We start from the raw sequence: 25,501 nt of genomic DNA, 5'->3' as shown, positions 1-25,501 counted from the left end.
TATATGTGTACAAATCCCCTAGTCTGCTTTGAAAAATCTCAAATACAAAGTATAAGAGTCAGTCTCTAGCTCTGGTGATTATAGCCAAGCTGAAATCTCTTTTTAAATACATGGAGCAATAGTTTTCCATTCTAGGGCATATATTTCCCCTTTCATATGTGCATATATGTCTTCTAAAGTTGGCCTCCATGTTTTGTGGTCAAAGACAAAGCTGAAAATGTAGGATCAGGTCCACCCATGGCTCACAATCTCTTTGAATACTGAAACTGTCAAAGCAGTCTGCAGCTTTTGCTATTTGGGTTCTATACTCAACAATTCCTCCAACTCTCACACAGAGCTTCTCCACTGGATTGGCATCTCAGTGTCTGCCATGGGTCCTTTACAATGAATGTGGAAATAACATCATCTTGGCATGACAACCAAGTTCAGGATCTGAGTTTCCTTTGGGCACTGTCGAAGACTGTCAGTATGCAAATTTTAACAACAATTCTCAATTAAAAGATTTGGCCAATGTAGTTTCTTTCTCTTACTTAAGAAAATGTATTAGACTTTAGTATATCACATTTTCTGATGTAACCAAACACTTTGTATTCTAAGTTGAACAAAACAAGTATCTGCATCTCAATCCAACATTTCCGCTTGATATCAAATCAGACCATCTCATGAAAATGTTAAACAAACAATTCTGGCCACGAAAAAAAAACACAACAAGACAGAACATAGAACACACAACATAATTTTTTACTGTGCCAGTAAATCAAGGTACGTTGAATGCTGTGCAGCTGGCATTAGTTTTCTTTGATTATCTGAAAGACAAAAACAGAGGTCCACCCCGTCTGGGCAATTAAATACTTAAAATATACAAATACTCTTGTTGATTCTAGGCAAAACAGAGGAATTACCCCATATTTTCTCGTATGTGTTTCTTAGACAGCCTTGGTTTCAGCGGCCTTTACCTTATCAGTTAGTTAATTTGCAGTAACACAGATTATTTCTGGTTTGCCTCAGTTTCTATTTTCCACAAGCAGCTGGGGCTGAAAGCAGTTTTTCTTTGCACTTAGCATAGTCCACACTAATTCATGACCTTGAACACAAAACAACTTCTCCTTTATCTCTGGGCTAAGCCGAATTTCAAATTAACCCGTTCCTAGACAAATTGCTCACACTGTGTCAGAGGTTTTTCTCTGTGATTAAAGCTCCACTGAGATATATGATCTTATCTAGATTGAAGGTACCTTCTAATGGGCATTGTTTAAATGAATTTTCACGCGTGTACAGATTCCAATCATTTAAATACCTGCAGGTTTTAGGACCATAATGTACGTACATGTAATATGCTGGGGCACCCTTAGGGGGTAAGGTGGAATATTTAGACTGTCCCTTACCCATTTTCCACTTACACACACAGAGAGGGTGTCCTGTCCGCACTAGCGGCTCAAAAACCAAGGAGATGATCAGACTGTCAGTAGCCCACACAGAAGGGAAAGGGGAGGGAAGATGGGTTCACACACCCCTAGACCCAGGCAGCTTCCTCGCCGGACTATGCCACGCTGAGTCAGCCCACCGTGGGTCGGATCTCCTAAAGATCCACTAGTTACCGGGCTAGCCCAGTAACAGCCACTCACACTGGTGTACACACACATACCAAGGCCTCTTTTTCTTCCTTTTTCTTTTTTTTAACCCTTTTTTAACCTTTTTATCTCTTTTTTTTTTTAAACCATGATGCATCTTTACCTGGTCCGGACCAATACCATGAGGCGGTATGACAACCCCTCTTGAGGCGGTAAAAACCCCTCAGCACCAGTGCATTCTAATGCATTTACCTATGCATTACCTTATGCATTTCCTTGGCCAACTCAGCAGTTCCCAGTACTGCTATAAACTAACCTTATTGGGGCCTCTCCCCAATACCACTTTGCATCTGATCCTGCTGCACAGTCAATAAGTTCAGATGGCGTGAGCCCAACAGAGACAGACGTCCTCACGGAAAGTCCTCCTCCGATACCCCAATAGAGATTTCAAAAGGTCTCATACCTCTCATGTGGCGCCATGGGGTTCGAAGGGGAATGATCCGTAGTAGTTGTCTGTGGGTCCGTGGGCGTTGCCATCCCGGACGAGCCCCCAAATTGTCGAAGAAAAACTTAGTTCTCGCTTTTTGTATGAGTGCAGCAAAATTAAATACTTTATTATTTCTCCAGTAATTACCATGGAGGGAGAGAGTGCCATAGGACACAGGGTCACCCCAGTTCTGGACAGGTCTCTCAACTGGTAAACAATTACATCAAGCCTTTATACCGTTGTTTCAGACAATTTCTAGCAATAATACAGACAGTAAAAAGCAACAACTACATTTTGTTTATACATAAGCTTTTCTGCTATCTTACTAGAAAAAGCAAGACTGCACATTGCAAGGTCGTAATACTTTCACACAGTTCACTCTGTCTTACATTATCTTGCTTCTACAAATCTCACGTCATAAGGGTCACAGTATGGCCTGACTCTTGCTAACTAACATTCATTAAGATCTCTTCAAACTTTGTTAATTATTTACTGGCTTCCACAGCACTTATTATTGTTTAGTCTTTACCAAGACTGTGATGATGATGGGTGATTACTCGTTACCGAGTATGATCATTTTCCATTGGAGTTATGGGTCCTCAGGTGGCTAATAAGGCCAATCCTTGAACCACAAGTTCTATTACAATGAGGGCAGATGTTTTCAACCTCAGCAGGAGGCTGTTGACCATGACAGGAGACCAGTCTCTCCTTCCTCCTGTGTCTGTTGTCCTCTTTGGCTTGTCAGCGAGCAAGTTCAAAATGCAGGGTCCCATCACATAGGACTTCACTCCATTTTAAGTGATCTTGGGCAAGTGTCTCCCAGGTATCAATGTCAATATTACATTTGTTTAGGTTGTCCTTCAGCAAGTCCTTATAATGCTTCCATTGTCCACCCACATTATGGTACCCTTCTTTTAGCTGAGATAACAGGACCTGTTTTGGGAGGCGATGGTCTGGCATCCGGACAACGTGACCAGTCCCGCAGAGTTGCTGATGGATGAGCATTGCCTCGATACTGGTGGTCTTTGCCTCTTCCAGAACACTAATATCGGTGCGCCTATCTTCCCATTTGATCTTCAAAATCTTACGAAGGCGGCGTTGATGGTGCCTCTCAAGGACTTTCAAGTGGTGTCTATAGGTTGTCCAAGTTTCAGACCCATACAACAGTGTTGGGAGAATAACGGCTTGATAAAAAAGCTGTTCAAATGTCGTGATCTTCAAAGACTCTGTGTCGTAAACAAGAAAAAGCTACACAGACATAGCTCAGGCGATGTTGAATTTCTGCATCAATATCTGCCTTGGATGAAAGATGACTTCCAAGGTAGAGGAAATGATCAACGTTCTCCAGTGCCACTCCATTGATTTTGATAGATGGGGCATGTAATATCTCATTTGGAGAGGGCTTATAGAACACTTTAGTCTTCTTGATATTAAGAGTGAGACCAAGACATGCGTAAACATTGGCAAACACATTCAAGATAGTTTGAAGATCTGTGTTGTCATCAGCATACTGAAGTTCCACAATAGATATTGTGGAAATCTTACTCTTGGCTTTCAGCCTACTAAGCCAGAAAAGTTTTCCATCCATTCTGTAAGTGATTTCAATGCCAGCTGTAAACTTCCCAGGAATTAGGTAAAGAATGACAGCAATAAAAACCACAAACATGGTTGGAGTGATGATACAGCCCTGTTTGACTCCTGTTTGTACTTTGAAAGGTTCACTCTGGGAGCCAGTGCTGCTCAGAACAGTCGCTTTCATGTTATCATGAAGCAATTTTAGGACATTGATGTATTTATCAGGACATCCAATCTTGGAAAGTACAGTCCAGAGGGCACGGCTATTCACTGAGTCAAAGGCTTTAGTTATATCAATAAAAGCCACGTACGATGGTCAGTTTTGCTCCTGACACTTTTCTTGCAGCTGCTGTGCTGTGAAGATCATATCCGCAGTTCCACGACGTGGTTGGAAACCACTCTGTGACTCTGGTAAAATTTCTTCTGACAGGACAGAAGACGGATTGCAAGGATCCGCACCAGAACTTTGCCTGCAGTGGTTAGGAGAGAGATGCCATGATAATTTCCACAATCCACTTTATCCCCTTTCTTGAAGAGGGTGACAAACAAGGCATCCTTCATTTCACTGGGTATCTCCTCCTTTATCCAGATTTTAAGGATAAGCAGGTAAAGCTGCCATATTAGCTCTGGGCCACCTTTTTTGAAGATTTCAGCGGGCATCTCCTGAACTATGTCATAGTTCGTGTACGAGATCGTAGTGACATACTTCTCACAAGAGCAATGACAAGTGCTGATGACTGTTGGACTGGTCATCGCCTTATTTGATCCACAATGCAAATTAAGATAGCTCCCAAAGGGAGGCTGCAAAAGAAGCAGGTCAGACGCAAACTGAAGGTTCAAGATTTGAAGGACCCTATTAAGCATAACCACTTCCAAGCAGTCTTAGAAGAAAAGCTCCCATCAGTTTCCAGAATAAATTGAGGAACATTGGAGCCAGTTGGAAGCAGTAATCAATGCCTGTGAGGAAACCATAGGCTACCACACCAGAAAACATCAGGACTGGTTCGACAAGAATGATGCTGAAATTGAGCAACTCATCAGTGAGAAGAGAATGGCATTTTGTGCTTGGCAGAATGACATAAATTGTAATAAAAAGAGAGAAGCCCATGCCAAAGCGAGGGCAGAAGTACAACGTAAAACCAGAGAACTTAAGAACAAATGGTGTACTGAGAAAGCTCAAGAACTCCAACATCTCGCAGATATCCACAATACATGTGGTTTCTTTAGTGCCACCAAGGCTGTTTATGGGCCAGTTTGTCATGGTATGAATCTTCTTCGCTCTAAGGATGAAAGCACACTTCTGAAGGACAACGGATCCATCAATTCTCACTGGAAAGAACATTTTGAAGATCTGCTTAACCATAATTCTATGGTTGTAGATAAAGTCCTTGAGCAAATCCCTCAACGACCATTTAGGGACGAGCTTGGAGACCCTCCCAATTTGTATGAGGTGCACAATGCCATCATGCAGATGAAGAACAACAAGGCAGCAGGTCTTTACCAAGACTGTAAGGGCCCAGGTATTCACTTTCCTATGCAAGAAGCAAGAAGTTGTAAATATGAGGTGTTTTCACATTTCGAAGTGAATTTTTAAAACTCAGTTTTTTGCTGCTTAATAATAATCTCTTGTTTCTACATCACTCTGGTATATGCATTAGCCTAAAGTGCATTCCACAGCCCTGTCCCTAATATTTTTTATACCCTGAAGGCTAAGTCCTGTAAAAGGAAATCCCCAGTCCCGTTTCTTTTTATAATTGTATAATGTTTTTATACAGGATTTTTCTGTGCGTCTGCTGGCAGCATCTTTTTCTGCCTGGTAAGAATAATAAAATGGCAGGTTCCTTATGGTCTTGCCCAGGGTCAGTTGGCTTTATATACAGGATTTTTTGTCAGAAGCTTGGAATGAGCAACAGGGAATGGATCACATGATGATTTCTGTTCATTCCCTCTGTGGCACCTGGCATTGGCCACTGTCAGAAGACAGGATACTGGGCTAGATGGACGTTTGGTCTGACCCAGTATGGCCATTCTTATATTCTTATGATCTATTCGAAGTGTAATAAAAAATAATGTTTAAAAACCCTGCATTTAACAAAGTCTAATTTATGTCCATTGGAAGCCAGATTCTGCCCTCAAGTACATAGGTGACTTGACTGGGAATTTGTATACATGTATCTGACAGCTGAATTTGGGCCATTGAGTATCTGTCTATTCTATGTAAGATATTTTGATAGCTAAGAATCAATTTGATACCAAAGAATCATATTGCAGATGTTAATTTGATCAGGACATGCAAGTGAATCACAACAGAAACAGGTGTTGGGAAACAACTAAATACCTAGTTTCTAAACTGAACAAACCACTTCAAAATGCAAAAGCTAAAATTACTGATGAGACTTTTTAATGATTCAACTGTAAAGTGGGAAACTGAGTCACGAGTCCACCCAGTTTAGGCTTAATCAATCTTTGTCTTTATAAATTTTCAGACAGAATCATGATCACTTATAATTTCTGAGCCTGTATTTATGACAGAGAATAAATAAGTAGACAGAACAGGCAGGAGCCCAAGTTACTGAGTTCCAGGGTACCGGGAAGCTCTCCTCTTCATGATGGTTATCTCAGTCTCTGGTCCGATATTCTCTGACTTGGGCCCTTTTTCACTTGTTTGTTTATACCTTTCCACATTACATATTCATTAGCTTTCTGCCAATCAATATTATGATGCATATCCTGTTATACATTTACCCAAACTTTAATAATTTGTTTTACATTTTCTATTCTATATTATTGTAAATCATTAACATTTCATCAACATTACACTAGCAAAACATAATCCTTATTTTCTACCATTCAGCAATTTTCTTCATATTTTAATACTATAATTCACTATGCATGGATTGTCCTAAATTATTCATTAAATGACCTTTATTTTTTATTTTGAGTAGGACTGTTTTGGGGAACAACATGACCATAATGTCAGCGTGTTCAGGGGACTTCCTGCTCATGCTTATAAATCATTAAAAAGTCTTGTCAGTAATTTTACCTGTTGCAACACAGGTATGGATTTTAAGCAGCAGGCTGCAGCTTTATGAAACTTAACATCCTGTGGAGATGGGGTACAGGAGTGGGGGGACAGGAGTGGGGGTAGGGGGACACCCTGACATCAGCACCACTCTTCCCCTCTACCCCCTACACAGCAGGCAGGAAGCTCCTGGGAATAGATCCAAGGCAGAGGGCAGGAGCAGCACATGGCAGTGCAGGGAGAGACACCTGAACTGCCCAGCAATTGATAGCCTGCCGGGTGGCTGCCACACAGGGAACTTAGGGGAGCTGATGTGGGGGCTGCCAGCCCACCCTGGTTCCAAGCCCCCACCAGCTGGCTCCAACGGGCTGCTCTTCCTGCAAGCAGTGGACAAAGCAGGCGGCTGCCAAACAACATTAGAAGGGAGCATTGCACAACTTTAAATGAGCATGTTCTCTAATTGATCAGCAATGTAACAATGAAACAATGCTAAGTAGGACGATGTTAAGTGGGGAGTTACTGTACCAAAGAGGGACCTTGGTCTGCAAAAACTTCAGGTCTCCCTTTTTAACATAGGCCCGAGGTCCACCAGTGAAATCCCAGGTTTCTTATTTCTGGCCCTTTGGCCTTTTATCTGCACTGGACACTGACCGCAAGTTATGATGAAGTAAACATTCACACAATTCCTAATATTTAATTTCTGAAGCCTATACCTGTTTAACCTAACTGTGTCTCTGTGACACTGCAGAAGGTTAAAAAAAAAAAAACCTACCAGGCCTTAGCCAATTTGGCCCCAATGGGAAAAATTCCTTCTTGACCCTTAAAACAGGTGGTTGATCAGACATACAGCATCCTAAAAACACAGTTCCTATATTCTATAACTATGAGGAGAGAGGGTGGGTTCAACTAAAATGGGGCAAGAGCTACAAGAAACCCCTGGCAAGGGTTTAAATTAATTATTGTGAGGAGCAAGGAGCCAATCAGCTCCTCTCTCTCTGGCAGCCAACAGGCAGCGGAGTACCCCGCCTACAATCCACGTTTCATTCTAAAGCTGTCTGTCACCTTGTGGATCCAATCCAAAGTCTCCCATCCATTAAACTGGTGGGTGGCATTTCTGAAGTCTCCAAATAAAGGACCAGCTCAGCTGTAATCTTCTCTGTGTTACCAAGTTAAAGATGAAGTGTGGTATCTTTGGCTAGGGATTTCCTTGCTTTTGTTAGCCCTTAAAGAAACCACTTTTTTTCTTAATTGATATTTCTTTGTTTAGTTTTTGAACAGTGATATACCTTATATAGAACATTTCCTTTGATAACATAATCACCTGTAGTAAAATAGCTGCCATGGCTACTTCAATCCTCTTTCAGTTCCCTTTGTGTCCCAACGATTCTCTCTTGACTGCCTGTATAGCTTGAAGCATCTTAAAGCTGTAATACTTTCTGTTCATGCTTCAAAAATGTCCTTTAAAATCAGTTGCATTTTAGAAATTAAATGTATGTGCTGCATGCAGATAATCTGCACATGGTATTATCCTCATTTCTTTCTCTTGAGTCTCCATTGTTTTTTATATTCTCTCTCATCTCACCCAGTGTCACTGCTTTTGTCTTAGTTCTCTACAAGCCTTGTGGGATAGGAACCTATCATTCCTCCATCAGCTCTTCTCAAGCCCTCTCTTTCCATTTCCCCAGCTTGATCACTCAGCATAGATGGGTGGCATAGTGTTCTCTTAATTAGACAAGTCAGTGTTTATAACTAGATACCTGCCTCTGATCACGAGCAAGTACTGTACAAATAGAATTAGATTTCCAGGTCACAGTCTGATCTCTTGAGATAGCCAGATGAGATATCTGGCTTTATTCCTTAACCAAATATCTGCTTTTCTGAAGAAATCTCTTTATAGGAGTGAGAGACCTATTAAGCAAATAATTTGACAAAGAAATTGAAGACATAAAAGAGAGTGGTTCAATGAAGAGGTCAGTGCAGTTATCTCTAAGGATAGCAGGCCAAAATGTTTCCAGAATCCTCCTGTCAATCACACAATCATAATTATTCATTATTATTGAATATTTATTGTTGAAAGCATCATTCATCTAGGTTATCAATCTTCTACCATTATCAGGCCAGGAGACATTGAAGGTTCCCTGCAAAACTTTTCTGATTACTCTAATTGTGTAGGAAGACAAGGCAGGTGAAGTAATATATTTTATTGGACCAATATCTATTGGTGAAAGAGACAAGCTTTCAAATTTGTCTGATTGTTTACACACACACAGCCTTTGAAGTTACATCCGGCTTTTTATTCCAACAGGAAAGTTATTTAGTTCAAGCAGAAAGTCTGCCTGTCTGCCTAAGTCTCCAAAACATTCATGTGATAAAGCAACATACTATACAAAGGAGAAGACATTTTATAATATATCAACTATTTAAATCAGCGCCAACCCAAACTGATAAAAACCCCACACTTTTAAAGAATCAAAAGCTCTATAAACTGTCAAGTCAAGGTCTGTCAGGAATTCTTTACTGGATGGAAATTTGCCCCAGGCAGATATATACACTAATAAATAAAGAAAATTATGAGCTTTGTGGGAGAGTAGTCAATATTATTCAAGGAAGGAGAATGTCTTCCACTGTCCCAACTAGTACATAACACTGTCATCCCATAAAGGCATCATGGGCATCATCCTGAGGAGTGGGAGAACAGTACTCTGTGATTAACCCGTTTACAGACTGACTCTTTATTACACCCAGTATGTTTGCTTTCCATAAGATTTGAAGGCTTACTCTCAAAATCTTGTAGGTTTTAAAAGATCCAGTATTTGGTGGAGATTAAGGTATCTCTCAAGGAAAGAAATTAGGTTTTGAATCCAAACAATGTGTTTGTGCTGTAGGAGTGACAGTAGCAAAGAAAAATGGGCACCAGGCTTCCAAATTCAGTTCCTTCAGCGCAGACAGTATATTTTTCTCAAATATTTAAGAAAATTTATTTTTTACGTCCCCTTGTCAGATTAGTACTTTCTATTTAAACCTAATGGAGGTCATGGGATAAGGGGAAAGCAACCAATAAAGATTTCTCTCTAGAGCGGTTGGTCTCATACTTTAGTCCATAGACCCACTACTGGCACGTGGAACCTTTTCTAATTGCCCACAAAATGAAATATTGTGAGAACTAAGGACTGGGGAGATAGGGTTAAGTGGTAGGGAGTGGAGTGTCCTTGAGAGGCTCACTCTCTCTCTTATGAAGTGTTCACTAGATTGAAAAGTTTGGCGAACCATGGTTTATGTCAATTAAAGTGATTGCATAGGTGCACCAATGGAGATATGTGGGTTAAAAAATAGACTTGAGATTGTAAGAACAGGCAATTCTCTTTATTTGTAGTGAATAAAACCCTTTCTTTTTTCTACTTTGGTTGTTTGCATTACCTTTTAAATGATGTTGCCTACAGAGCAGTGTGGATCACTGGTCCCATAACTTGCAGTTTCATTACCTGTGGCTTTGATTACCTCTGTGGTAGCTTACATCTCAGATCTTCCCCTTACCCTTCAGAGAGTTCCCAGATCCTTTGAGGGATGAAATATACATTATGCTTAGGATGCAAACTCCAGCTGAAATTGATGAGTATGTGAATTCAGTTGTGTGTGTGTGTGTCTGTGTGCGTGTGCACCAGAGAACCCTGATACAGGTTGGGAGGTGGAGAGGTCTCCATTAAAAACATCAGCTTTGTTTAGTTTTTGGCATTCCAAAATTTTCCATTTTGTGTTGAATGCATAATTTCATTGTGGGGGGAAAAATCTTCCTTACTTTGTGCTTAGCAGAAGAATATAGAAAACCACCAAAAATAGTAAAAGGAAGACAGTAATTTAATCTTTCTAATTTTTTTAAAAAGAAATAATTTTCCTCTGAATGGATCATTTTTACACTGAGTTTCAGCCTGATTTGATCTCAATTCCATGAGGCATAAAGCACTGGAAAGGGTGCTTTGTAACAATAACTGTGTCAAACTAAGGAATAATTTTCCAGATTACTGTATTTTTCTTCTTAGTTACTGTGACTAAAATAAAAACAGAAACTATGAATAAAAGTGGAAGTAGAGCTGTACTGTACATCTTTGGAGTGATGTATAGTAGTCATGCCCCACAAATTCCATTATCTGTAAAGAGTATTGCTGCACAAATTGTGACTCCCATGCATGCATGTCTTTGAAAATTTAGCCACCATCTGATGCAACAGAAATGGATTTTTTTTATTCTAGCTCTCTCCAAAGCTATACTGTTCCCACAGGAGTCCTTTCTCTTTACAAGCTGAGCAATTATTTGATCATTGATATTACAATTGATTTATGAAGTAATCGGATGATTAAGTATATTGGCAGAGCTTCTCATTTACAAAGAGACAACAAATCATTTGTCTCTTTCCATATTTTTATGTTCATATCTTTTATACTTCTTTACACTCATACTAGCTATTGACCAGCAATGTGGAAATGCAGGAATGTTTCATAATGGCTTTAGGCAAACTGAAAGAATTGTCAGTACATGCAAGAGTGATTCCATTTCTCAAGTCTGGGAGAGAATAAAAAAGCAGTTTGGAGCATCTCAATTTCACTATTCCTGAAATATACACATCACATCATCATTGCTTGCAGACACTTTGTCCTAATTGGCAGTTTAGCTAAATGGAGACAGATATTTCTCACTGCTTTCTAAATGCAGCTTCATATTTAGGTCTCCAGAGATTGCTCATAAGATTAATAGACAACCCCAGGTTTCCACCCTAAGGTGTATGACTTATAAACATGAATGTAATGATACAAAAATAAGTCTGTCAACTTCCCTAAAGCAGGATGAGTTATTCTGCAGTGCTGCAGAGGCAGTTAACTCAGGAAAAATGAACATAGAGCAAAACTGTTCCTTTAAAAAAGTGTTTTACCTGGAATATTTATGCTATGCTAATTAATGGGTGCCTTAGCTGCAGAAAAGGCATGTATGCCAAATAGCCCTATTGAGGAGGAAAATGTTATTTTTCATACTCTGTTGCTCCAGCATGCTCCTAGTTCAATGTCTTTGCTTTCAGTGGAGTTAAAAAATGTGTCTCCATTTTGTTCCTCAAATGTCCCTATTTCTTCTAAATGATAAGCAAGAAGCTAGTGCAACTTTAGGTCTCCTAAAAGAAATGCTTATGATTTCCAATAAACAACTGGAAATGCCAAGAACCACCTTTGTTTACAGTCAGTATAGTATAGTACATTTTGTAGAGGTGCTGACAATATAATGGGTAATTGATACCATGATTGTACATCCCCATTGTCATTATGTAACATACACTCTTTTGTAAAAATGGAGGCAATCCTTATTCAAAGCAAGAGACCCGGGCAAGGTGTCCTTACTGAGCCAAGCGATGTCCCTGGATGTACAATGTACTGGCTTGAACTCTTACCCACAGGCTGCTCCAGTTATAGGCAGCCGAGGCAGCTGCTGAAGGAGGCAGATTTCTGGGAGTTTAGATTCACTCCAGTTCCATCTATGGGTGGCTGCAGAGGGGGAAGAGGCTGGCGGTGCTGTCAGGGTCAGGGGTTAGCCACCAGCCGGGGCTCTGAGGAGCAGGAGGAAGCCCCCTTCTGGGGAAGCACGCCTGCTGCTCCCCACCCTGGCAGTGTGGCTCAGGTGCAGAGCGGCTTGGGGCTGCTACTGGCAGCACCGTGAGCATTGCTGGGGTTTGGGCCACAAACGCAGCAATCCACCAACTCCAACTCAGCACCCTGCTGCAACCACCAATTCCAACTCTGCCATGTCCAGACTTTGGAGACACTGCCACCATGTGCTGGGGGGCTGGCTGGGTGTGGAGACCCCCGTTCTGTCCAGTGGGATGGAGCCTGCTGGTCCCTTTGCTGGGGCATCAGCACTCCCAGTCTGGTGGTTTCGTATAAGGCAAGGTCTTTGATTCCCAATAACTGGAGCCCAGTGGCTGAGAACTGCCACCTGCTAGTGCCCGGGTCCCACTGTGATTGAGCTGAGTGGCTGTGACTCCCAGGGAAAGAGCTGCTGTAGTCCAGGGGTGCTGAGCTGGGTCTCGCTCCCCTTGTGAGCCCCAAGCAGCTGGTGCCAACCTGCCTGGAAAGGGCCATTGGGAAAGGCGACCCCTGCTGGGGGATCACCTGCCCAGGGAGCTGGTCTTTACCACTTGCCTGGCCTAGGACAGAGGCTGGGGGGACTTTCTTCCTGGCCTGGCCCAGCTCATCCTGCCTAGGTGTCGGACCATTCCCATCTCGTGGGGTCTCTCATCGGGACCCAATGGCCTCTGCAGTCCCAGGCTGGTGTCTGACACATCAGCTTTCCACCTGTCTGCACAAGGTTTAGGGGTGGGGTTGCGGCAGCAGCAGCAGGGGAGGCACTGGGGGTCTGCTGTGAGCATCTAATGGGGCTGGAGGAGGATGACATACTGCAGTTTTGCTTAGGGTGGCGGATTGTTTTGAGCAGCCTCTGTTTTGACCTCAACCAAACAGTCTCACCACAGTCTCAAAATAGTCTCCCTGTTAACTTGCACTCTCACTCTGACAGTCACCTCTTAATAGTAGCAGACACATGGGATACATCCCTTGGAAGATGCATAAGAAATACAGAGCTGGGAGTTTTGTAAGCAGCAAGGAGCTATCATTTTTTCTTCGAACAGCTGCAGCTGACAGTGCATTAATCTGACAGGTAAATACCTGGCTATTAGAGAAGTAAATTTAGAAGTGACAGTTTAGGGTATTCACAACATCTCAAATTTAATACTCTTTTAAAACTAAATGTTGCCCTGATTTTAGGAAAGAGGTTATTTTTCTAGGACATATTTTTAATTGAAAGTTACTGATCCTTGAGATTGAGTTTTGATTTCTCAGCTGGTGAATGTTCATTAAGTATTATCCCGCAATGTGGTTCTAGAGAACAGAACAGAGGAAGGAAAGAATAAAATAAGATACAGCAAGAATCCTACCAGCCCTTGTTTATTTTCTCTTATCTGAGAGCCAACATTGCTTCATTGCAGGAAAGCCACCCTTGCCTGATAAATGTGCATTTCATATACATTACAGTGCAGTGCTCAGTGATGACCAGAACCCCTTATTCCATCTACCTGACTAAAAAGATATTTTAACCATTATTGCTTTGGCTGCAACCAAGTCTGAAGCTTTTGCCCAGCTTGACTGAATTTTGTTATTCAATAGACAAGATGGGTGAGGTAATAGGTTTTATTGGACCAATTTCTGTTGGGGAGAGAGACAAGCTTTCAAGCTACACAGAACTTTTCTTCAGGTGTAGGAAAAGTATTGAGAGTGTCACAGGTAAATACAAGATCGAACAAATAGTTTAGCAAAAGTGATTAGCACATATTGTAAAGGGATCATTGAACATGAAGTTGCCCATTAACACCCCTGTAGTAATAGGGCAAAAAGTGAGGAGGCAGGGGTTACTGGGTTACAGATTATTGTAATAAGCCATAAACCCAGGGTCTTTATTAAAAGCATGATTTTTAGTGTCTAACAAAGTTATGAATTTAAGCTCCCAGCCTCATCTTTTGACAGTATTGCTCAGCTTTCCTATAAGGATGAGGACAGATAGGTCAGATATAGAGTGATCGTTTTGTGAAAAGTGTTCACCCAGAGGTGATAGGGTGTTTTTTTTTAAATCATTTTCATGTGTGAGTTCATTTGAGAGCATAGTGATTGTCTGGTTTCACCCATATAAGTGCTACTGGGGCAGTTAGTGCACTGGATGAGGTACACCACACATTGTGATAGGCATATGTAGGACCCATGGGTCTTGACAGGTGTGTCATGAAGGGTGTTGATCATTGTAGCAGGCTTTACATCTGTTATTCTGGCAGAATCTATGCTGCTTTGAGCTGGTGTGCCCTGGTCTGTGGGGAGCTTACTTCTGACTATGAGCTTGGAGAGGTTGGGGGGTTGTTTGAAGGCTGGAAGACAGGGGTTCATGAAAGATTTCTTTCAGGACAGGGTCCGCATAGAAAATGGTTTGTAGTTGTTTGATGGTTCTTCATATGGGTCCCAGTGTGGGGTGGTAGATAACAACTGTGGGTGTGCAGTCGGAGGAGGTTTTATTTCTATATTGAAGCAATTCTCTCAGGGTATTTGGGTGGCCAGTTCCATGATGCAGTCTATTTCTCTGGTGAAGTGTCCTTGTTTGACAAAGGCAGTTTTGTGAGTGTTAAGGTATATATCCTTGCAGCATGTTCTGTGGTATCTGAGTGCCTGGCTATAGATAAAAGATTTCTTGGGGTGGTTATTGATCTATGAAGGTAGGTGTCGTGATCCATGAGTTTCTTATATATAGTTGTCTGAAGGGTGTTGAAGCTGATTGTGGTGTCCAGGAAGTTGATGCTAGTGTGGGAGTGTTCCAGAGAGAGTTTAATGAACAGTTAGGGGATGTGGAAGTTGTGGTGGAAATCAATGTGGGAGCTTAAGTCGTCTGTTCAGAGGATAACAATATCATTGTTGTATCTCATGTATATTACTGGTTTTGTGTTGCACTTGTCTGGAATTTTTTCTTCAAGGTGGTCCAGGAGGTTGGCATATTGGAGAACCATCCTAATACCCATGGCTGTTCCCATGGCTTGGACAAAGTGTTTGTTGTTGAATGTAAATTTGTTATGAGTGAGAATGAAATGGATGAGTTTGGTGATGTGTTTGAGGATTGTCCATTGTCTTGTAGATATTTAAGGCAGGTAGGGATGCCGTCATTGTGAGGGATGTTGGTGTGTAGGGAGGTGACATCCCTGTTGGCAAGAATGGTGTTCTGAGGGAGGTTGTTAACGTTGAAGCATTTGTGGAGGAAGTTGGTTGTGTCCTGGAGGAAGCGGGCCCTCTGTGTGGTGAGTAGTTTTGAGAATAGTTTATATGAATCTCGTTATTCCTTCAGTAAGAGTGCCATAGCCAGATATGATGGATCTGCATGGGTTCCCTTGTGAGTGCATCTTGGGAAGTACAGTATGTGGCAGGTCCCTGGGGTGGGTTCGTTGGGGGGGTGAGTTTATAGAGTTATTAGAAAGGCAAGTCATAGACTAACATTCTGTATATGCTGTTTTCTTTCCCTTTCCCCTATTTCCCCCCACATGACAGGCTCTAGAATAAATGTGGGTTCATAAAATTGCAACAGTGAAATCCTTGTATGTCTATATACTTGCCTATCTATTAATACTTGTATTATGTCTGTGTCACATGTAAAATGTGCCCGTCACTGTGATATCTAGGTGCCATATGTAGACTTTAAACCAATTATCAATCCATCCACAAAGGACACTCCTATCAAACCCTCTTCTGTTTAAACCACTTTTATTTAATGGAATTTGTTTTCCCTTTATTTACCTTTGGTTTCATGACAAACATTTTTGAGCAGTTCCACCACAATAGTTATTGGTGTGTGCAAAAAGGTATGGCTTGTAGCGTGACCTGACAATGGCAACACTGGGGTGCATTCTAATCTCCACTGCTATAAAGAGTTCCATAGCCGAGGGCTCTCCATCAAGAAGCCCTGCCCCCAGCTCCCAGGAGTTCCTCCCTGGGCTCTTGCAGCAACAACATCCATATTGAGCCTTGATGTTGCAGTGGGGAGAGGAGAGAGAGGCAATCATTTAGATAGACCCTAGCCCACTTATTGCTTTAAATATTAGGACCAGGACCTTGAAGTGAATGTGCAACTGAATGGAGAGTCAATGGAAAGCACAGAACATAGATGTGATGTGCTTAGTAATCTTTCTTGCCTGGAAAGTGGGCAGCTGTGTGTTGTGTCTGATGAAGCTGTCACATAGTTTATACAGGCAGTCCCAGGTCAAGTGTGCTGCTGTAGTCTAACTTATAGGCAAGGAAATTGTGGATAATAGTAGCTAGTTCCTCATCTCAAAGGGAAAAATCACAATCTCCTGGTTAGCCAAACATGGATGATTTGGGACTACTCAAAGCACATTAAACATATGCGTCAGATTTTGCCTTTGGTTACATCTCTGCAACTTCAGTGAAGTCAATGCACTGTGAAATCAAGCACATATGTTTACCCCACAATATGCACTAGAGGCAACTGGTGTGATTCAGGAGAAACACAGAGATACAACTTTTTCTTATTCTGTCGAAGGGACAGAAGTATTCAGCAACCCCATGGGCAGTGGGTATCATAGGCTGGGGGAGGCTGAGCCTCCCCAAACAGCCAGGTGTGGTCCTGCCCACATTCTGCCCCCAGTTACCCTCCTGCTTCCTACTCTGCGGGCAGCAGTGGGCAGCTCTTCCCCTGTGACATGGCCCCAGCTGGGGCTGGCACTGGGTCCGCGCTGCCCGCCCTCCCGGCACTCTGGGGCTGGGAAGGCTGGGGTCGTGCTGCTGCGCCTCCCGGTGCTTCGGGCCGGGGGGAAGGAGGGGGCCTTGGGCTGCGCTGCCCAGCCTCCTGGCACTCTGGGCTGTGGGGGAGGGGGGGTTGAGGCCACGTTGCCTGGCCTCCTGGCACTCTGGGGCTGGGGTTGCGCTGCTAGGCCTCCTGGCACTCCGGGGATGGGGGAGGGAGGCTGGTGGTGCTAGCCTGGGCAGGGGCCAGCGGCCACAGAAGGGTGGCTCTGGGCAGGAAGGGGGGCATGGAAGGGGCAGGGCCTCGGGTGGAAGGGGCGGAGCTGAGGGCTAGCTTCCTCGAGCCAGCGGTTCACCTGCCGCCCATGAGCAACCCTCTATACTGTACATTAGCCACAGTATATATACTGCCATCTATTGAACAGGTTTGTTATTCCAAAAATCAAGCAAAAGCATTGGATTTCATTTTTGCCTAATTTGTATTCCCTAATATTCCTATTACTGCTTTATCTTCAACTACTAGTAGTTACACTATATCCTAACTTTCCATTGATTGCATTGATTAATGGAGCAGTGACACTATAATGGATAACCAGAAGGAGCAGCATGGAAAGGACTAGGGAAATTTGGAAGCTGTTTATAAAACAGAAAAAAAAAACCAACCTCTGTGAGCTTTTTCGTCTTGAATTCCTTCTCACAGTGCACTCCAGTTCTTAACTCTGTCACCATACACTGCTGCCAGAGTGAATCTCACACGGATATTTGCATGAAGTGCATTATTTTCTTGGATAACTAAATTAATATGGAGTATAACAGTGTCCTCAAAGGTGAATATGGGGGGGCGTCATTTCCCCAACCTCCCTGCACTCCCCGGCGGTGGGAAGTGGAGCACCGCAGCTGGGAGCTGGCAGAATGGAGAGGACTGGGGCCATGTCACTCAACTTCCTGACGCAGGTGAGTGCGGGGGGCGTCCTTTCCCCAGCCTCCCCGCACTCAGCCCCAGCCCGCCCCACTCCGCCAGCTCCCAGCTGTGGCACTCCGCTTCCCACCAGGCAGGTGAGTGCAGGACCTTTCCCCAGCTGCCCCCCCAGTGACACAGCTGGGGCCAGGGCAAGGAAAGCGGAGTGGGTTGGGGCCACATCGCTCCACTTCCCGCCACAGGTGAGTGTGGGGGGGCATCCTTTCCCCAACCTCCCTGCACTCACCAATGGCGGGAAGCAGAGCGCCGCCTCTGGGAGCTGGCAGAGTGGAGCAGTCAAGGGACATGGGGGTTGGGTAGGGGGTGGGATCCTGGGGGTGATTAGGGATGGGGGTCTCTGGAGGGGGCGGTCAGGGAACAAGGAATGGGAGGGAGGGGGGCAAAGCAAGTTTGTTATAATGCTGTCTCACCTACAACACGGTGAGATTTTTTGTCTCCCAAGGACCGCGTTATATCGGGGTAGAGGTGTTGTGACTACTTAGCAGGTGTTCTTAACACTTGGCTTAAGAACTTAATCATGTAACCAAATATGTATAAGGGAAAGAGTCTGATCTCACTTATTTCATCAGTATATATCTTAAATACAGTTCTTATCACTCTAGAATTAGGCACGCAGCCAGAGAGCTATTAGGAGTTAATGCATTGCATGTATGCAGAGAGCAGATTCACACCCCTCAAATATCCCACACAACCAGTTCACATAGAAAAATGAAACTTGTTCTGTCAAAGCCAAATAGCTTTTTCCTGAGATTGTCTCTCACTGATATCATTCTGCTTCTCGAACTCAGTCATCACATTCTGTGTTGTTGCTAGGGGCCTGGGTATGTCAAGCTTTTTATAAAACTGTTCACTTTCCAAGACTATGTCTGGCGCTCATAACATCGAATTAATTGGCTCATCCTTACTATAAGTCGGGTAAAATAATGTAACTTTCAGCATCTTGTGAACTAGATGGGCTCAAACCAAAATCCTAGATCCTTCGTGGTTGAGTCATATTTCTAATAACAAGCCTGATCCTGTGGTCCCTACGTATACATAACGCAGCACAGTGAAATCAGTGTGAATTTTGCTTACACAGGCACTGTAGGATTGGGCTGATGTGTTTTAAAAGTAAAAGCAGTAGTGTAACTCCCTCCTCACTTCCTCTCCTGAGAAAATTGCCTATCATGAAAGAAATAATGAAGAGCCTTCTTGGGTTAGGGTCTAACATTCCTCAAGTTGACAGCCAGGAAGCACACTAACTTCTTAAACAAATATTGTAACATTAAATGGCATTAGGAACAAACAATCATTGTTCAAGGTTGGCCAGGGGATACTGATGCAAGCAAATGGCCTGCAACTCAGACGGTAAAGCAGTAAGTAGGTGTACAAGGATTTAAAGGTTACATAATTAAATTTAAAGTTTAAATCATTACATTTTTCTGTCACCAATCAAAAATCAATATGGGTTTCTAGTTCAAGTGGTTGTGTAGCATCATAGATACAATAATTTCCTCTTGTCTTTAGATTCTACAGCCATTACTCCTAGCTCTCTTCCTTTACTCCTTAAGATAGCAATCTTCATAATCACATACCCCTCCTTTTCTTGACAGCATTCCACAATCTCTTTTTCAATCTCCCTCATGCAATATCTCTTTACAGTGGTCAGTGTATATCCGTGCTGCCGTCCGCAAAGAAAAAGGCCTGCCGATCCTGGTGGAGCTACTTCGAATAGACAATGACCGGGTGGTATGTGCAGTTGCTACAGCTTTACGAAACATGGCCTTAGATGTCAGAAATAAGGAGCTAATAGGTATGTTCTTTCTAAACAATCTACATATTTTCTTTATGTTTTTTACATTTTATAGCTGGATGAAGAAGTGAGAACAATGGTCTCCTTATGTTTTGAACAGAATTTCTTCACTTCTTTCTTTTAACGTGTCATATTCAAGTTTGTATGTGATAGCTCAGTGCTATATCGTAAGAATAGTTTTTTAATTCATCTGACAACACATTACCAAAATATTGTTTAATGATCCAATTGCACTGTAATTTTTTTTAGGCTGAGAGCAATGGCATTTGTATCACAAACACTTAGGAACTGCCACAGTGAGTGAATAAAATCAAAGTAACTTTAAATTATCATCATCCCTATGCTAAGTACCATTCAAAGTTATTATCCTTGTAGCACTTCCTTCTTCCAGATGGCGGATCCAGGCAAGGGCAACTACTTCAGATCCCACAATTATTTAGTACACCTTATACAGGGAATTACAAAGCGGAAGTCTCAACATAAGGAATTAATGGAGAGTTCCAGGAATTCATTGGACAGAGGGGTACTTTCAAACATGCCTTAATTCATGAGTGCATGTGCAGCTAAGGAGGGTAACTCACTCACCTAAATTACAGTATTGTCTTTAATCTCCATTTGGATGACAGTCACATTTCTTGTTTTTTAACTTAAATTCACCCTAACGTAGATTTACACGTTACAAGACATGACATTTTTATTTAGATGATTTTAAAAATTACTGGAAACAAATTAAATAAAAACAATACTTCTGTAGATTATTAAGAATTATTAATTAATTTTTTTTTTAATTTTCATTTTTATTAATTTATTCCCCCAATTTTTAAATATAATAGGCTTTTTCTTACCCTCCCCCATTCTTCCCCTAATCACACAATTATATCATGCTTCTTTTTTTGCAGATGCTTTGACTATTTTATTTACTATTATTTGTACTTCTACTAGAGGTACCACCACTACTAGGTATACTAGACTATAGTATGAGAGTAGAGGCTGCCTAAGACAGAGAAAGTTTGAAGTCTAAAGCCCTTACTGCAAGGAAGCCCACTGCCCGCAAGGCTTCCATCTTGCACACACCACTTGCCTGCCCCCCACGCACCCTCCCCTCCCCCCCCCACCCGCCCCCTCCCCTGCCCAGGAGCCCCTCTTCCCCCTCTTCCCCTTCCCACCACAGCCCCCCCCAGCAGAGCAGCCCCCCCACCTGGGGAGCCCCCCGGGGCAGCTGCCCCCCCCCTGGCCTCTCCCTCACCAGCCTAACCCTCCCCCTCTCCCCTCCCCACTGGGAGCCTGCCTCCCTCCCCCACCCACAACCTCCCCCCCCCACCCCCCCCCCCCCCCAGCGCCCCCCCCTGCCCTGCCCCACCCCAGCCCACCCCCCCCCCCCCTCCTCCCTCCCACCCACCTCCTTGCCGCACCCTTAGCACCCAAGGCGCCCCGGCCCAGGCAGCGCCCAGCCAGCGCGGCTGCAAACCTAAAAACTGCCAAAAGGAAAATAGCAAAGAAAGGATAAAAAGATAGCAGAAATACACAGGAAGAGACTCAGCTAGTTTAATGCAGAGAGTTCATACAGCCCACAGCTCAAATCTCCTGACACCAGCTCTCATTGCTGCTCTGCTCTTGCAGACCATGCTTTGTAGTTTTCACCCCAGTGTTTGTTTGAAAAATGGTGTTGATGTTGAATCTTTCTTGGGTCCTCTGCATGCATCCTCTGTTACTGTCTACTCTTTTTTCTGTTTTTTTTTTTTTTTTTATTTTTTTAAAAATTGGAAATAAAATTAAAAGAAAAAAAGAAATGAAAGAAATTGTATTATGTAATTTAAGCAAGAGCAGATTTGTAATAGATCTTAGATAGAGAGATTTTTATCTCTCCACCTCATAATCACTAATATCTCTTTAAAGGCTGGATTGTCAAACTACTTTATTCCATGGACCACCACTAAGAGTTTTGCAGAGCACTGTTAATTCACAGACCACATCTTGCCAACCACTGCTGTAGTCCATTAGTGTAGAATTTGTCCTACAATATCCTTTATGTTCTTTTCTATGTTCTTCATGACTGTCAAAACAAAAAAAAAAAATACACTTTTTTCACATTTTTTTCTTCTCCCTTCTTTGCAACACTTAATTACATTTTTTACTTTTCTTTTTCTTCTTTTGTTTTTTTTTCTTTTTTTTTTTTTTTTTTATTTTTTTGTTTTAAATTCCAAAACTGAAAAAAAAAAACAATAAAACAAAATTCAAAATATAAAATGTGTTGTCTTTAAATGAGAAGTTCCAAATGCAAACGTGTTTATAAAATATGGATAATAAGACACTACTTGCATCAGCTTCACATTTGAATGGTTTTTCAGATTTCTTCTAAAAAGTGCAAACAAACAAAAAAAAAAAAAAAAAAAAAAAAAAAAAAAATTAAAAAAAAAATAAAATAATTTAAAAATTTTTATAGGAAAAAATTTTGAAGGAAAAAGTTAAATGGAAAATGGAAAAATAATCAATCAATCAGAATTGCAGGGAATCAAAGTCAGTAGTTTTAGTTTTTTTTCAAGGAATATAAGAGGCATTAATGAAAATTTAAAAAAATTGAAAAAAATGAAATATTATTAGAAGTTATTAGGATAAGCTTTGTAGCACTTTTGGCTTTTTTTTTTTTTTTTTAGTTTAGTTTGTTTTTTTTTTTTTGTTTGTTTTTTGTTTTGTTTTTGTCACATATCATCACCATATAAACTTAAAAGCTTTATAAAGCTTATCTTTCAGTTATCCTTTCAGTACCTTACAGAAGTACAGAGGTTTAATTATTTCCATTTTAATTTAGAGGAGACAGATTTATAAAGGTCCACATTTTTAAAAGTGGTCACTATTTTGCATGCATCCGTTTCTGAACACCAACTATGACATCTGATTTTTGATTTTCAGAGAGATATGCAGTTCCAAATGAAGCAAATGCTCATGTGTGTGTGTTGTATGTTTTTTGAATATGAGGAATATGAATGTATGTTGCATTGGGGACACAAAATATATGGCCATTTTGTGAAATGTGTGTGTGTGTCAATTCATCTTGGTATAGGTCATATCAGCATGCTGCAGCATCGAACAAAACCAAAGATCTTTTCTTTGAGTGTGTGTGTGCTCTCTAAGACCATCTTTCCTCTTTCTTTCTCTTCATTTTTTATTTGGTTTGTCAGTATAGTACTTTGATAGACAACTTCCTAGGAAATCCAAGTGCTTCAGGAAGCAGTGCTGATGCATTCCTGTGTCAGCAAGAAGCAGTAGAATGTATTTATTCCTCAGTCTCAGTGAGTCAGCGCTGACCCAGAATGGTGTTACAGTGTAATACCGAGTTAAAAATGCCCCTTATCTCTATACCGAACTGAAACAAAACCCTGGATTGACAGCCTTCAGATTTTGGGGCTGGAGATTCAAAGTCTAGATCTGAAGCTTGTGGCTTAGGCTCAACTCTGAAAAATATAAAATGTAATATAAACAAGATTTTCAAATTTTACATAAAGTGCACAGTACTGTATTGTATGTACCAGGCTGTACCACTGTGGTAATACAGATTCTGCATCTAAGCTAATAAGTCACTTTGAAAAGTCACCTTTACTCTTCTGCAAAACATCCATTTGTCAATTCAAATACCACAGCAACTCTGTGCACAAAAGGGTGAATACCATGCATAAAAAGGAAGAATGATGATGGTTTTTAAATTTTCAGGGAACGATGGAGCCTTTAAACATTTTATTTAAGATCTGTATCTCTCTAGTATATACTTGCTATGACTTAATATCAGCATTTTTATATAATCTGGTACTTCTAGTTTTTGCTCTTAGAACAGCAGATAAATACAATATCTCAAGTACCACATTGTGGTTGGTAGCTCTTGACAGATGTTGACTTTTTAGTGGCAAAACTATATGTATACCTATCTTTATTTCTATTAGATTAAAAAGACATTTAAAACTAAATCCTGTCACCACTGAGTAGAGAAGCTGGCTACTAAGAGATCTAATTTTCCTTCTTGTTTTTGTTAAAATGTAACTGAGTATAAGAACATAGGATTTGCCTTATGAAAATCACAGCAACTGTCCATCATCTAGTCTGGAAACCTATTACTTCAGAGAAAGTCAAAAATAAAAATTGCTCTAGACAATTGAGCAATGCTGTATGTGTAGGGGAAAAGGCCTTCCTGCCTATTTATTTATTTATTATTATTATTATTATTACTATTTCAGTATATCCCATAATGTCATAGGTGCTTTCCATAAGAAAAAGTACAGAGCGCTATAGACAGGTTTAAATCATATATACATTTACATTAAAAACATATTTTTATAGCAGCAGAGATTACCTTACCCAGAACCATGACATCCAATTATCCTTCCTTAGCATGAATAACAATAAATATTTAACCCTGTGACACTTTGTTCCACTGCATAGGCTGACTAGAAGCTGTTTGAAGGAATACTTCCTTTTATTATTGTTGTTGTTCAGATATTATTATTGTTGGCTTCTGCTTACTTTCCTCATTTCGGCATCACTTATTTCAAAATATTTATTACGCAGAAGCAGTATGTTTCCTGCATAAAATTAAACATCTACAATACAATGTCATCTTGACAAAAAAAGAAAAGGAACTAAAGACTCAAACCAGAATGTGATCCAGCAAACCCTTATTCACGCAATGGTCCCAATGATGGGACTAAATATGTGATATAAATGTTTGCAGGGCAAGGGCCTTAGCTGCAATCATTCATATCTTAGTCATGTGTATAATTCTTTTAATTATCCAACCTACTTTTTTGAAAGTTATCAAAGAAACAGGTTTTTAAAAGGACCAATGTTATTGTCAAGCTGTAACATTTCATTTATAGGAAAAATACTTTTTTCAACTTGTTTCAATAGTTGTGCACTGTGAACAGTTCTTGTAAGAAAACTGGTCTTTTAGTAATATATACTTGGAATTCTACCTTATTTGAATTTAAGAAAATGATTGCTATGTTTGCACAAATATTGTCCTGAGTAATTCTTTCCTAAATCATTTTAAAGTGAGATGGGCCCAACTGAACACAAGATGCAAGGCAGTGAAGTCTCAGGCTATATATTTTGATGCAAGTTAATGTTTATATCTGTTAATTAGCAAAGTTGTGGCCTATTAGTTTATGCCAGAGTAGTTGCAAGGGTTTGTGACAGTGGTTAGTGGCACCAGAACAGAGATTTCTTGAATTCAGAGTGTAAATGGGGACTAGTCTTACAAATTGGCTGGTTTTTTTGGTATTAGTATAAATTTGCTAGTTTTGCATGGAACAGTTCTTTAATAGAGGAGTCAAATATAAAATCATATTAAAGATTCATATTCATTTTCAGAAAGAGCTTTTGTGATGCTATAATGTATAGGTTTAACTGTATCCTAAGAGAAAAAAAAGAGAAATTTACTTTATCCACAATTTCTAATGGAAATGTTTTATTATTAGCATAATTAATTGTCCTCTTGCAGTTTAAAACTGGTACTGTAACAGCTTAGAGCCATTGTAATAGTGTGGTAGCGTAAACACCTGTAAAATATTGATTAAATATTCATAATAAAGAATCATAGAAATGTAGGTCTGGAAGGGACTTTGAAAAGTCACCAAGTCCAGGAGGCAGTACCAAGTAAAGCTAGACCATCCCTGACAGATGTTTGTCTAACATGTTCTTAAAACCTCCAGTGATGGGGATTCCACAACCTCCCTTGGAAGTCTGTTCCAGAGCTTAACTACCTT

At 41.1% G+C, this 25,501-nt stretch overlaps 1 protein-coding gene across 3 annotated transcripts in view; it reads left to right on the top strand.

Moving 5' to 3' along the window:
• Window positions 1-25,501, top strand: part of CTNND2 (catenin delta 2) — a 1,145,701-nt gene that overhangs the window by 1,037,062 nt on the left and 83,138 nt on the right. For all 3 annotated transcript variants that reach the window (XM_039524144.1, XM_039524145.1, XM_039524146.1), the window contains exon 16: window positions 19,598-19,748. In XM_039524144.1, the coding sequence (XP_039380078.1) occupies window positions 19,598-19,748 (151 nt within the window). The remainder of the gene's footprint in view (window positions 1-19,597; window positions 19,749-25,501) is intronic.

This window comes from Mauremys reevesii, linkage group 2, assembly GCF_016161935.1.
Source record: "Mauremys reevesii isolate NIE-2019 linkage group 2, ASM1616193v1, whole genome shotgun sequence".
Lineage (NCBI taxonomy): Eukaryota > Metazoa > Chordata > Testudines > Geoemydidae > Mauremys > Mauremys reevesii.
Note: the sequence above shows the minus strand (reverse complement) of the source record. Positions and strands in the feature narration are given on the sequence as shown.